This window comes from Octodon degus, unplaced genomic scaffold (assembly GCF_000260255.1).
Source record: "Octodon degus isolate 3935 unplaced genomic scaffold, OctDeg1.0 scaffold00258, whole genome shotgun sequence".
NCBI classification, from domain to species: domain Eukaryota; kingdom Metazoa; phylum Chordata; class Mammalia; order Rodentia; family Octodontidae; genus Octodon; species Octodon degus.
Window position 1 is genome coordinate 416,460 of NW_004524834.1, and position 12,481 is coordinate 428,940.

Here is a 12,481-nt window from a genome sequence, read left to right on the forward strand (position 1 = left end):
TTTTTTTTTTTTTTTTTTTTCTGTTTTAAGGACTGACTTGTGTGATTTTGTAGAAGTTTCAAGCAAAAACAAGATTTTTTGGTTGTCATTTCACTGCACAAAAAATAAGGAAGGAAGTAAAAAAGGAAACAACAGAAAGAAAGGAGAGAGAGAGAGAGAGAGAGAGAGAGAGAGAGAGAGAGAGAGAGAGAATCCATAGAGGTTTTGAAACCTGAAGTTTTGGAGAAATAAAGTAGTTTGTGTAGTACAAATTAAAGGAATGATCATAGCATTATTGTAATTTTGAAAGTCCAAAGCAGCAGCAAACACACTTAGAGACTGGAAGCTTTTAGTATGCATGGAGTGGTGGAGGGGGAGAATTCATTGTTTGTTCATGCTTCTGTTCTGCATTTGATGGGGTTGGCTTAAGAGGGAACTTCAGTAATACCACAGTGGAAGGTCTACTTGGGGATTCCTCCCGAAGGGTTGGTTGTCCTGGTTCTGGAGCTGTCTGGTAACCTGTCAAAAGCCTACATTTTCTTTCAAAACCTGAGCCCTGGGTAGTCTAAGCTTGTCAGACTCACGTGCAGCTCAGTTGCCTTTAGAAACCACTGCTGCATGTGCCCCACCTGCTGTTCAGCTTGGAGTCACCACTGGTTTCAATAATGACTACAACAGGCAGCTTTGAGGGCTCCTCTACTCATTATAACACTTCACACTCTATAATTAGTAACAAAGGAGCACAGGACTTCATAAATATGAAAGCCTAAACAATAATCAGGCAGTAAAGGTGAGGCACTGAGAATTTTCCACCTCTTTGTTTAAGTAAAAAAGAATAAACCTATAACTTATTGCATTGTTTCATTTTATTTTATTGTCCTAAAAATAAATCTAGATTTTAATTTTACCCTGGCCATCTATTAGTTGCATGACTGAAAATATTTCATCTAATTTCCTTGTGCCTACATCTCTATCTGAAAATGGAATTAGTGACAGTTCCTATCACCTGGAAGTAATCTAAAGATTAAAGGAGATAATTCATGTAGAGTGCTTTGCAAAGAGTTCTACTTATATAAAAGCTAGCTCAGTATATGTTAAATCTCAATATTATCATTATTTTAATTTCAAATGAAATGCACAAGAGTCTTTGGATGCCTTTTTCAAAGTTTGGGTTATATATACTTTCAAATACAAATGAAGAGGCTGGTGTAGTTTCCATACCCCTACATGTACCCATGCTACTACTTATACTTAATGATAGTTGATCAAGTCTTATTTCATATAGTCTTTCTTTTTGGTGTTGTGGGACAGGATCTTACTCTGTAGTTCAGGCTGACCTTTAACTCACTTTGTAGCCCAGGCTGGCCACAAACTTGCCTCAATCTTTCTGCCTCAGCTTCCCAATGCTGGGATTACAGGCATGTGCCACTATGCTGGGATGTTACTGGTTTTTGTTTTCATAATTTTATTGATAAACAGATAGCAATGAGACAGTTTCAAATCAAATCAGAAGTACAGATTCAACAAATAACACACTGCATATATTCTTCTTAGTGGTTAATTGCTGTACAAGATGCGGACTTGAGATCTTATTTACAAACACCATTAGAACAAATCATTCTATTCATTAAGAAAATGTAATTATATATCTAGCCTAACCACTTTGAATACACAGATGATGTTACTGGTTTTGAACCCAAGACTTAATGTTAGGAAAGGGATGTACCACAGAGCAATACCCCAAATCTCTTCTTTTACTTTGACATAATCTTTCTTCCTCAGCTTCCAGGGCAGCTGTGATTATAGATGTGTGCTTTTGTACATGATTTAGCTTCATTTTTAAAAAAATTCATTTACTATAAGGTCTACAGGGTCTCACTGCACAGATCAGACTCATAGTGTAGGGTCCGAATAATTTGGAAAATTATCATTTAAACAAGAGAGACCACCCTCCAGATTGTTCAGTAGCCCAAATTCCTAAAACCTTAAGTTGGGCTGTAAAACCACAGACCCAGCTTGAGCAAACATCACCTTCCCTGGGTTCGATGACATTCTTGTGAAACAGGGTCACAATGTTTAGTTACTCCCCCTTCCCCAGAGAACCCACCAAGCCAGTTCATAGTTAACCTTTAACTGACCGTTCTTAGTCTCCCTTTTTAGGACATATTCTAAAACCCACCAATTATTTTAGAGGTTACCCTAAAATTAACCAATGTGATCTGCTTCTGTAACCCCACTTGCAAAACCCCTCCTCCCTTTGTCTTCTAGCTTAAAACCACCACCCACGGTCAGTTCCGGGCACTCTCTGTTCCTGCGTGTTCAGACCACCCTGTGTGCACACAGTTAATAAAATTCCCTTTGTTCTTTGCATGAGAGACCGACTCTTGGGGTCTTCCTTCGCGGCGACTCGACCCTTACAATAGTAATCCTGTTTTCAGCCTCCCAAGCACTGGGATTAGAGGGGCATGCCACTAACCCAGTCTCAGTCACCATCCTAGTGTGCCCTGCAGGTGGGCAAGTATTTAATTTGTGAACAACCACATTTAGCTTTCTTGCAGTTCCTGATAGATACTTGGTAAGTACTTGTTGAATGAATAAATGAGGGCAGGGATTAACGTATACAGAGATTTATATATCTCATGAAACTATGTGTGTGTTGTGTGCAGTTACTGGAGATTGAACCCAGGAATCAATCATTTGATTAGAGCATGCTAGACAAGCACTCTACACCTAGCTATTATCTCCACCCAACCAATATTTAGGTGAGATTTTATAATATCTGAAATTCCACAGGTTCAACATTGCCATGAACATTTATAATGCCCAAATAATTAGCACTTGAAAGAAGATTTAATTCTGGTACTGAAATCATTTGTTTATGTCTGACTAAAAGCAACCTCGTGAAAAGTAATTAAGAGTCTTTTCAAACACAAGACAAATCCTTTATTACTGTGCTTATAAGTGACATGGTTTACGGAAAACCAAATGTAATTAAATAACATTTAACTTGAAATCTACACAGACACAAGGTATACAAGTGGTACTTGGCAAGATAAAATTTCTCAAAACATTAGGTTATTTCTGGTGAAAGAAAAACTTCCATTAAGTAGTTCCAATGTGTTTTGTTTTTTTGTCCTATAGACAGTTCCTTTGGCAATAACTTCCACTTTAGCTTTTATTATATAAAAATATAACAAAATTTCATTATATATACAAACATTACATTACACAATGTACAGGTTAAAAACACTAAGAAAATGGCAAGCTGCAATTGAAATTAAAGTCAATAGCATGATAAGAAAAATTAAATACTGAACACATTTCATAAAAATTACATAAACTACATTTTTTGTTTGCAAATACCAAACAGTACCAATGTGATTGGAAATAGCTTCCAACAGCTTCATTTTAAGGCACATCTTGCATATTTATATATACAACACTGAAATCAGTCAATAACTTAGGGGCTTCTCAGAGTGACCTGTATATGTGTGTGAAGACATGCAGCATAGGGTTACACATTTTCATCAGTTCCCTTCTTTGGGGACATGTATCTGCCAGGGGGTGATTCATAGAGGGGCACCCCAATCTCCTGCAGGTCTGGCAGCCTCCCTGGTCGGGGAGGGGAGAGCAGAGTGACTGTCCTGTCATAGTCCCTGTGCAGCACTTTCTCATAGACGCTCTGCAACCCCACTGTCTTGGGAAGCTGGGCCTGGTAGTAATTGTCCCTACGCAGAGGATCCCGAGGCAGAGACGTGCTCTTACAGAAGGTGGACATCTGGGCTGGCGGATGTGGCGGGGGGTGAGCATTGGGTCCTCCACAGGATGGGCTCCAGCAGCGGTCAGAGTGACCTAGGATCTTACACTCTGCAGTGCACGCCCACAGTCCTAGCACAAAAGGAGAAAGAACATAATGCTTATTCCTGAGATTACACACACCCAACTTTTCATCTTCAGAATGGAAAATCAGCCAGGGTCAGGACGACTGGAAAGGAAAATGTAATAAAACTAAACGCACGATTTGGGCATTCAGTCACCTTTATGCAAAAGATGGCCAAGTTCTTTTGTTGGGGGAGAAAAAAAAGCAGAATTCCCTCTATGCTTCTGCAGGGGTGGAAGGTAGGGGGTGGGAAAGTGTTTTATTCAAATGGTTTAGTTGCTTCCCCTTGACACTCTGAAATTCAAGACGTAAGACCTGCCGGGACCTGGAAACTGAGGCATGAAAGGGGGTTGCTGAGAACTGAGATGCCTGTAGTGGGAGGGGGGGGGGCGAGGGAGAAGGGAGAGGTCGATAGGAAGAAGAATCCTCACCACTCTGCATGTGGTTGATGAGATCCTTTTTCAGGGCATCACCGCTAATGTCAGAATCGCTGTCGTTGAAATCACTGTCCCCTTTGCCGCTGTCTTTGCCGCTGAACTTCTCAGCTTCTCGACCAGAGATGGTGTTGAATGAGTGTCCCTTCCAGACTGCCACAGGGGGCGCCGGCTCCTTTCTGAAGCCAGGGGAGGCACCGTAGGGCTGCAGCAGGGAACGGGGAAGGGGTTGGACAAGAAACAAAAGAGCAAGCACGACAGGTTAAGCGTCCCCTTGAGAGAGCCCACCCCATACACCTCCAGTCTCCTTCCCCCAGCCTGTCCCCCGAACACGGAGGGGGGCGCCCAGCTGAAGGAAGGCCTCACCTCGGCGTGCGCGCCGCGGAGCCGCTGCTGCCCCTCGAAGTGACAGGCGCTTTCCCCAGTGGCGCTGCCGCCCTCCGAGCCCGGCATTTCAGCCGCAGCGACAGCGGGTGGGGGCGCGTCGGCCGCGGGGCTGCCAAAGGGCGCTTTGCCGCTGCCAGGGAAGGTGAGCACGTCGAACATGTTGGGCCTGGGCCCAGCTCCCCGGGCGGCCTCCTCCGGGGAGCCGGGAGCCGAGGCTCCGCCGCCCGCCGCCCCGGGTCGCTCTTCCCGGAGGGTCCCCCCTTTGCGCACCTCCTTCTTGCGGCGGTTGCAGGTGGTGGCGATGGCGATGATGGCGGCCAGCAGCAGTGTGCAGCTCCCAGCCAACACGATGATGACAATCAGCGGTGTGTCCCATTGTAGAGCAGGCCCCGAAGCCCCAAGCCGAGAGCCAGAAGGGTGGGAGTGCTCAGGGGTTCCAGCACTGGCAGGAGCAGCCGGCCCGCGACCGCCGCCTGCTGTCACCACGAAGCTGACTGTGGCAGTGGTGGTGAGAGGGGGGCGGCCGCCGTCGGATATGACAAGCAGAGCCCTGAACACGCGGCCAGGAGGTTCTTGCGAGAGGTCGCTGGTGAGCACGATCTCCCCCGTGCGGCGACCGATGGAGAAGATTTCACGGGGTTCCTGCTGTTGCAGGTCAAATGACAGCTCCCCGTTGGCGCCCTCATCTGCATCCCGGGCCTGTACGCGCGCCACAGCGGTCTCTTTAACTGTGCGCCCAGGGACAGCTACTTCTAGGGAGCCGTTGGCTGGCGCGGGGTGCACCAGGACCGGCGCGTGGTCGTTCTGGTCTAACACGCGCACTTGCACCAGCGCACTGCTCGAAAGCGGAGGGGAGCCGCTGTCGCTGGCCTGGATGCGCACGTCAAGCTGGCGCAGCATCTCATAGTCGAAGCTGCGAAGCGCATAAATAGCGCCGGTAGCCGGATCCACAGAGACATAAGTGGACACAGCGTCCCCGGAGTGGCCTACCTCGGTCTCTAGCAGCCGGTATGTGACTTGGCCATTGCGGCCCAGGTCCGGGTCCCGGGCAGCCACTGTAGCCAGGTAGGCCCCAGGCGGGTTGTTCTCGCGCACCGACACCTCGTAGACTGGCCGCGTGAAAAGCGGTGCGTTGTCGTTTTCGTCGCCCACTCGCACTGTGTATGGTCTCACGGTGCGCAGCGGGGGCGCGCCACGGTCCTCTGCCACCAGCGTCAGGTTGTACTCAGCGATGCGCTCCCGATCTAGCGAAGCCGCGGTCACCACCAGGTAGCTGCCGGCGTAGGCTGGCTGCAGGCGGAAGTGTTCATGCCCGTAGAGGGCGCAGCGCACCTGCCCGTTGGCCCCCGAGTCCCTGTCCGAGGTGCTGACCAGCGCTACCAGGCTCTCTCGCGCCGCTCCCTCTGGCACCAGTGAGGTAGTGCCGACCTCGGACGTCCCGGGCCCCGCCGACGAGGAGGTGTCCGCACCCTCGAGGGCAGCAGTAGCAGCTGCAAAGGGCGAGGCGGCTGGAGCTCCGGGGGCGGCCAGAGGAGTGATGGAGATGTCCGGAGCGTTGTCGTTGACGTCGCGGATGCGCACTATAACCTTGCAGGTGGCAGCACGCGGCCCAGCACCACGGTCCTGCGCCCGCACGTCCAACTCATAGGTGTCCTGGCGTTCGTAGTCCACCCGCCCTGCCAGAGTGAGGCGGCCGGAGCGCGGGTCAAGCCGGAAAAGGCGGCGCGCTTCGGGTGGGGTACGCGCGCCAAAGGCGAACACCACGTCGCCGTTAGGGCCCTCGTCCGGGTCAGCTGCGTCCAGGTCCAGGAGCAGTGATCCCACGGGCGCGTCCTCTGCCAGCTCTACCTCCGCCACGGCACCCTGGGGGAAGGCCGGGCTGTGATCGTTGGCGTCCAGCACGCGCACGCTGAGGGCTGCAGTGGCAGAGCGTGGTGGGCGGCCGCCGTCCTGGGCCACGAGCTCCAGGCTGTAGGCCGCCTGGCTCTCGCGGTCCAGCTCCTGAAGCAGCACCAGATCGGCACACTGGGCGCCGTCCGCGCGTGTCTGCAGCTCCACGCGGAAGGGGCTGTTTGGCTCCGTCAGGCGCATGGTCTGCAGACCGTTAGCCCCCACATCTTCATCCACTGGAACCTCCAGGGGGATGCGCGTGCCCACCGCCACACCCTCGGACACCTCCACTGGGATCTGGGCCCGGGGAAAGCGCGGCGCGTGGTCGTTGACGTCCCTCACCTCCACTTCCACGTGCACAAGCCGGAACTGCTCTTGGGAGAAGCTGACTACGTCGAAAGCCAGAACACACTGTGGGGCTTGGCTGCACAGCCGCTCACGGTCAAGGCCTGCGTCCCCGACGGTCAGCTGCCCGTCACTTTCCCGTACCCGGAGCAGAGAGCTGTTGAACTGCTTCATGAGGCGGAAGCTTGTGTCTCCCGACACTTTCATATGCAGGTCCTCAGCCAGGGTCCCGATGACTGTGCCGGGCGCATCCTCCTCGAAGGTGCTATAACGGACAGTCTTGCTCTGGGCCACTGAGAGCACCCAGCACAGGCTGAAGAGTTGCAAGGGAAAAAGGCAAGGGCTGCCCCAGAGCCTGGTAGGACTCATGCCGCCAGCCCCAAATGTTATTCCAGAAGGCCAAGGAAGACAGTCCTGACTGCTTTGCAGGTTGGGGCGTGAGTCCCAGGTTCCCAGGAGCACGTCCTTTCCAAGCCCTGAGCGGGAGAGAGAAGTCAGCCGGCTGCAGCTCCGGCTCCAGCTGGTTCTGAGGACGCGCGGATCCGCCCTCACTCCGCGCCTCTCCCTCCTCTCTCTAAGCGAGAGCTGCGCCACAGTGCACCGCCTCCGCCTTTATAGCCGCTTCTATGCAAATCACCCGAGCCTGGCAGCCAATGGTCGCCTGGCTCTAGCGCAGCTCCTTCGCCAGCCTCTGACAATCGTTTTAATGTGGAAAGGCTTAGAGGAGAAAACAAGAAAGGAAGGAGGAATTTTTTTTTTTTTCTTTGTTTTAAAAACTCCTGCTTCTTCCCCTTTCTGTCAGCACTCTGCTTGTAGAGGCGTTGGCCCAAGGCTCCGGAGGTAAAGGAGCCTATGGTTTTGTTAATTACACGGCCTGGCCAGTACAACCACTTCCTTGCCCTCTGCTAAAACCGAGTGCGAGCCGGCTCCCCAGGGGATCCAGGTCCTTCGCCTCGCCGCCCACTCCTCTCACTTTTGTCTTTATTTTGCACTTCTGAAAGCTCCAAACTTACTCTGCAAACGAATTTCAGCGCTTTTTCTTTCCCAGCTTTCCCCAGCACCAGGCAGCGTCTGTCAATGAAAAAGCCTGAAGGATGAAGGAAAATTGATTTTATTCAAATTTGTGTACGCAATTGTGTTTTGCTTGTGTGAGCCTCGGTAAGCAGAGCTGTCACTTCCTTTGCAGAAAGGAGCACTATGATATGTTAGTATGCATGTCACTGTCCAAATGGTTTTCTTAAGTCTTGGCGCTAGCTGGCAAGGAAAAAAAAGTTCCAAATAGGATTTAGCATAAGCTTGAGGAGATTTGGAAAGGTTTCAAAGATCAGACTGTATCAAAGGCGTCATTAGCAGTGGAAATAGAATGGTGTGGTAGGCGATCCCATCGGAGGCCTCAGTGTCTGTATTTTTTTTTTTTTACTGTGACAAGCTAAGGGTAGAGAAAGTTGAACAGTTTCCATGGTGGAGTTAGGCTAACTTGAATATAATGAGCAAACACCACATGTATCCATTATGTTTCCCTATTCATCCTCAATCACTTCCATAACTCTCTGGCTAAACGGTGTTGGGCGCTGAATTCTACACAATACCCAGTTGTATTAAAGCGCATTTAGAGAACTTTCCCTCCTGATGCCTTGTTCCGCCTATTTAGAAGATTTTCTTCTGTTCTAATGAGGCTGCTCTGGGAAGCAAGCTAGTCCTGTTTCAGCAAAACAAAATCACAGCATGACGTTGAAACCTGGCACGAACCTGGGAGAACTTAACCATCTGCCTACAAGTGTGCAGCTTAGGCATTGCCAAATTCTGGGCCAGGCGGGTCGACAGGCCTTTCAGGCACTGTGTCATTTCCACAGATATACCCCTTCCATCTCTGGAGGCATCAATCAGAAGAAGACAGATTCTTATTGATTGTTACTGAAGTGCTTCATTGAGCAGCCCACGTAAATACACAAGAAGGAAGAGATGTAAAAATCAAGAGATAATAAAAATGCAGTAGGTTTAGTAAGCAGATTGCATCCTGCCAACATTCTTCTGAATGCTGATTTGGGCCTAGTGCCAACGTCCTATACTTGTTTTCCTTATGTTCAACTTCAAAGGACTGAGTTTTGGGATTTTTCTGGAAGAGGACCCGGTACAGTGAGACCACTAAGAAAGCTGGGTGGGCAGTGGGGTAGAGGAAGAGACGGAGGTTTTCAGAGTTGCTAGGTAGCAGAAAATGCAGAACCAGCCACCAGAGATAACAGCTCTTACAATTAGGATGAGGAAAGTGGGTAGACTAGAACTTCTTTAAATCTTGCAGCTTTCCTTTATATCAACTCCACTGTATAATTCTAGGACTGTTAAAAACAACAGGTCATGCAGAGGAATGGAAACGCCAATGTCCTTGCAAGACCCGAATTCCCAGTCTTCTCTTGCACGTCCCCTCCTCCCAAATACTATATCTGCTGTCTCTGAAAAGACATTCTTAGAGTGGGAGTATATGTGGCCCAAACAACTTTCTGTCTTCTTTCTGAACGCTGAAAGATTTGGCCCTTTCGTGTTTATGTCCTCGCTTCCAACTTTCCTCAATGGCCCAGACACGAACAAATTCAGAACTCAGACACTGGACAGCGGCTTTAGCGCTAAGGCTCCAGTAGCCGGGAAAGTCGGACCTGCGCCGGCAGAGGTGGGGGCGGAGGGGGCGGGGAGGGTTCGGGGACCTGTGGAGCCAGGTGTCTTCTGCAGTGGTCGGGAGAAACATGCTCGGAGTACAGCTAGAAGTGGTTAGGATAGATGAATCTTGAGCTCCCTGCGCCTCTGAGTCCCGCACCTCGAAGTTCTGGGGGTGGACAGCAGGGGTTCAGCTTATTGCTGCCGCCCCCCTTTTCTATCATCCCACCTTTCTTCCCTCCCTCCCTTACTTTCCTCCTCTCCGCTCTTGTCTCCTCCCTTTCCCTCTCCTCTTTCTTGGCGCTTCTACATCATCAGCATGCCCATTCTAAAGGTTGAAATAGAGTGGAGCAAGGAATGGAAAGAGTGGGGAAGCAAGCAAAAACCGGGCGGCTGGAGGGGGGCGTGAGGCACTAGCAGCTGGTTCCAAGGGTTTGCTGAGCTGCTAGGCCCTTGGCAGCTCGGAGTGATGAGGATCGGAGCTCCGGGAAAGGGCAGGCCTGGTGAGGCCGGAGAGGTGCAAAGCTCGAGGCCAGTGAGCCCCTCGCTTTGCCGCCAGCGTGGGGAAACAGAGCTTTAATCAGTGCGTCCCGCTGTGAAAACCCAGGACGAAACGTGCGGGGGACGCGAGATAGCGAGTGGGCCGCAGAAGAGCAGGGGCAGGGGGCAGGGGCTCGCCGGCTCGAGCTGATCCCCCGACAAAGGCCGCTTAAATCGCCTCGTTGTCATGCCAAAAGGCCTGGGCTGGCTCCAAGTATCTCTTTCTCTGGGTTTTAGCAATTTCACCTGCAACTGTGTTGCAATCCTGAGAACAAACGCATCTCCACAATGGCCGGCGTTTCCCCGAAATGCAAATGTCGCTGCTCCACTGAGCCGGGTTTCTGTCACCGAGCCTAATGCGGGCATTGTGAAACTCGCGTGCAGACACCAAGATTGACACGGGCGTCACGTGATGGATTAGGGCTCTAGGAAAGTTTTCAAAGCAGCTACAATGGGGGGCTCAGCCTGATCTGATATCCCCCACAGTTTAGCGGGAAAGAAAATCAGGATATATTCTCATATGTAATAGGATTATCTTTTCCATTTCAAGTTCTATACAGCATGTAATTTATTTTTAATTAGGATTATATCTACCAGGAAAAGGAACTAGAGTTCGCTGGAAAGTGTAATTCTAAGGATGGATGGAAAGAGGGGCTATTTTTTAACCATTTAACTTAAAAAATAAGCTCAGGGCCATGTTTTTCCCTCACTGTGTTGAATAAACCTCACAGGGAAGTGCAGAAAATGTTTGGTCAAGCAAAGAACAGAGGCAGCTCTTTAGGGACATACAATTCATTCTTGTGGAGAAGCCTCATTTTGCAAAAATCATAGACACCCTAAATCTCTTAGTTTTGCTTGGTTTGGTGTTCTAGAAATGCAATGAAACTCTTTTCTATCTTCCAAATGTTTGGGTTTTTTAAAAAGGGGTGTGTGTGTGTGTGTGTGTATTTATTTATTGGGCTGTCAATTCTGGCATGGTGCCTTTTAAACTTTATTCTAAACCCTAAAACAGTGTTTGCCATGACCCCATTTCAAAATCAGCAGTCAGACAATGAGACAATTTGGAATGAAAGTAACTATTGTTCAAATAGTGATTTTGGATTGATACCACGTGTTGTATGCTCACAAATCCTGTATTCTTTTCCAGGGCATAAGGGATAGGCAATTTTGAATTTTCATGCTTTTGCTTTTTGAAACAAGCTAATTCAAACTGATCTTGAACTAACTTTGAAGCCCAAGCTAGTCCCTGTCTCAGGCACCTGAGTCCTGGGAATGCAGGATGTACCACACCCTCATTGGTGGCCATACAGAATTTTGTGTGCTCCTTATGCTAGGAGACTCTTAGTAAGTCTACTTCACCTGATAAGAAGCAGAACAGGGTAGTTGACTGCAGGATTTGGGATCATGCTGTTTGAATTCAAATCTTATCATCATCAACATGTACAATTACTTGATCTCTTCGTATATTAATTCCCTAACCTGCCAAATAGGGTCAATAATCATGCCTGTTAAGGTTGTCTTGAGTACTGTGTAAGATGATATAGTACCAGATGCTAAGGAATATGTTATGTTATTTCCTTTAAAAGCACAAGAAGAAACATCAGGTACTATGTAATCTAAACCTTATATTATAGGTGAGTGATTTGTTCAGGAATACAAAGAAAATCCTCTCCTACTTTCTGGCCTTTTTCTTTGCTTCTGATTCTGTTTTCTCATTTTCTGGAAATTGCAGATATAGTGGTAGGTATATAGCTACTAAGGAAGAAGAAGATATTCATGTCAACATGCAAGAAATTTTCTGGCCTTCCCATTATTTCAAAATCTTCTTGTGCATTACTGGTTGTAATCAGAGATGATAATGAAAGGAGTGTTTTATTAGATTTTCTCTACCTATTTATACAAAAGCTTGATAACATGACTAAGACCACCTACAGATATCTGATGAAAAGGAGCTCATATTTCTGGAGGGCAGGAGTATTCCAAAGGACCTTTCTTTCTAGGATGTTATATTAGCTTTCCTATTGCTGGGACAAAATACCCAACACTCATAATTTAAAGGAAGAAAATTTAATTTGACTCCTGATTTCAAGGGGATTCAGTCCATGGTTGACTGGTTCCAAGGCAGAAAAAAATCATTCAGGAAAAGCACAGCAAAATAAAAGTGCTTAGTTTATTCCTCTGTAGCAGGAAGAACAGTGTCAGAAAGGAGGGACTATATTTAGTATGTAATACCACATCTCCATGACCTATCCACATACATCCAGGAGTGTGTTTTACTAACTTTCTTGGTATTTCTCAATCTAATTTAGTCTATGTATCAAGATTAATGGCCACAGATCCCCAAGAGCAGCAGATGATTCCTAAGAGCTTATACTGA

General features: G+C 48.3%; 1 protein-coding gene across 2 annotated transcripts; it reads right to left on the reverse strand.

Moving 5' to 3' along the window:
* Window positions 1-2,901: 2,901 nt before the first annotated feature.
* Window positions 2,902-7,496, reverse strand: Pcdh8 (protocadherin 8). Of its 2 annotated transcripts, none has more exons than XM_004646199.2 (3): window positions 4,660-7,496; window positions 4,291-4,498; window positions 2,902-3,867 (listed from the first exon to the last, which is right to left on the reverse strand). In XM_004646199.2, the coding sequence occupies exons 1-3, from the start codon at window positions 7,282-7,284 to the stop codon at window positions 3,494-3,496; spliced, it is 3,207 nt and encodes a 1,068-aa protein (XP_004646256.1). In that variant the 5' UTR covers window positions 7,285-7,496; the 3' UTR covers window positions 2,902-3,493. The 2 variants fall into 2 exon arrangements, with proteins under 2 accessions (XP_004646256.1, XP_004646257.1); XM_004646200.1 differs by having other exon boundaries at window positions 4,951-7,477.
* Window positions 7,497-12,481: the final 4,985 nt, after the last annotated feature.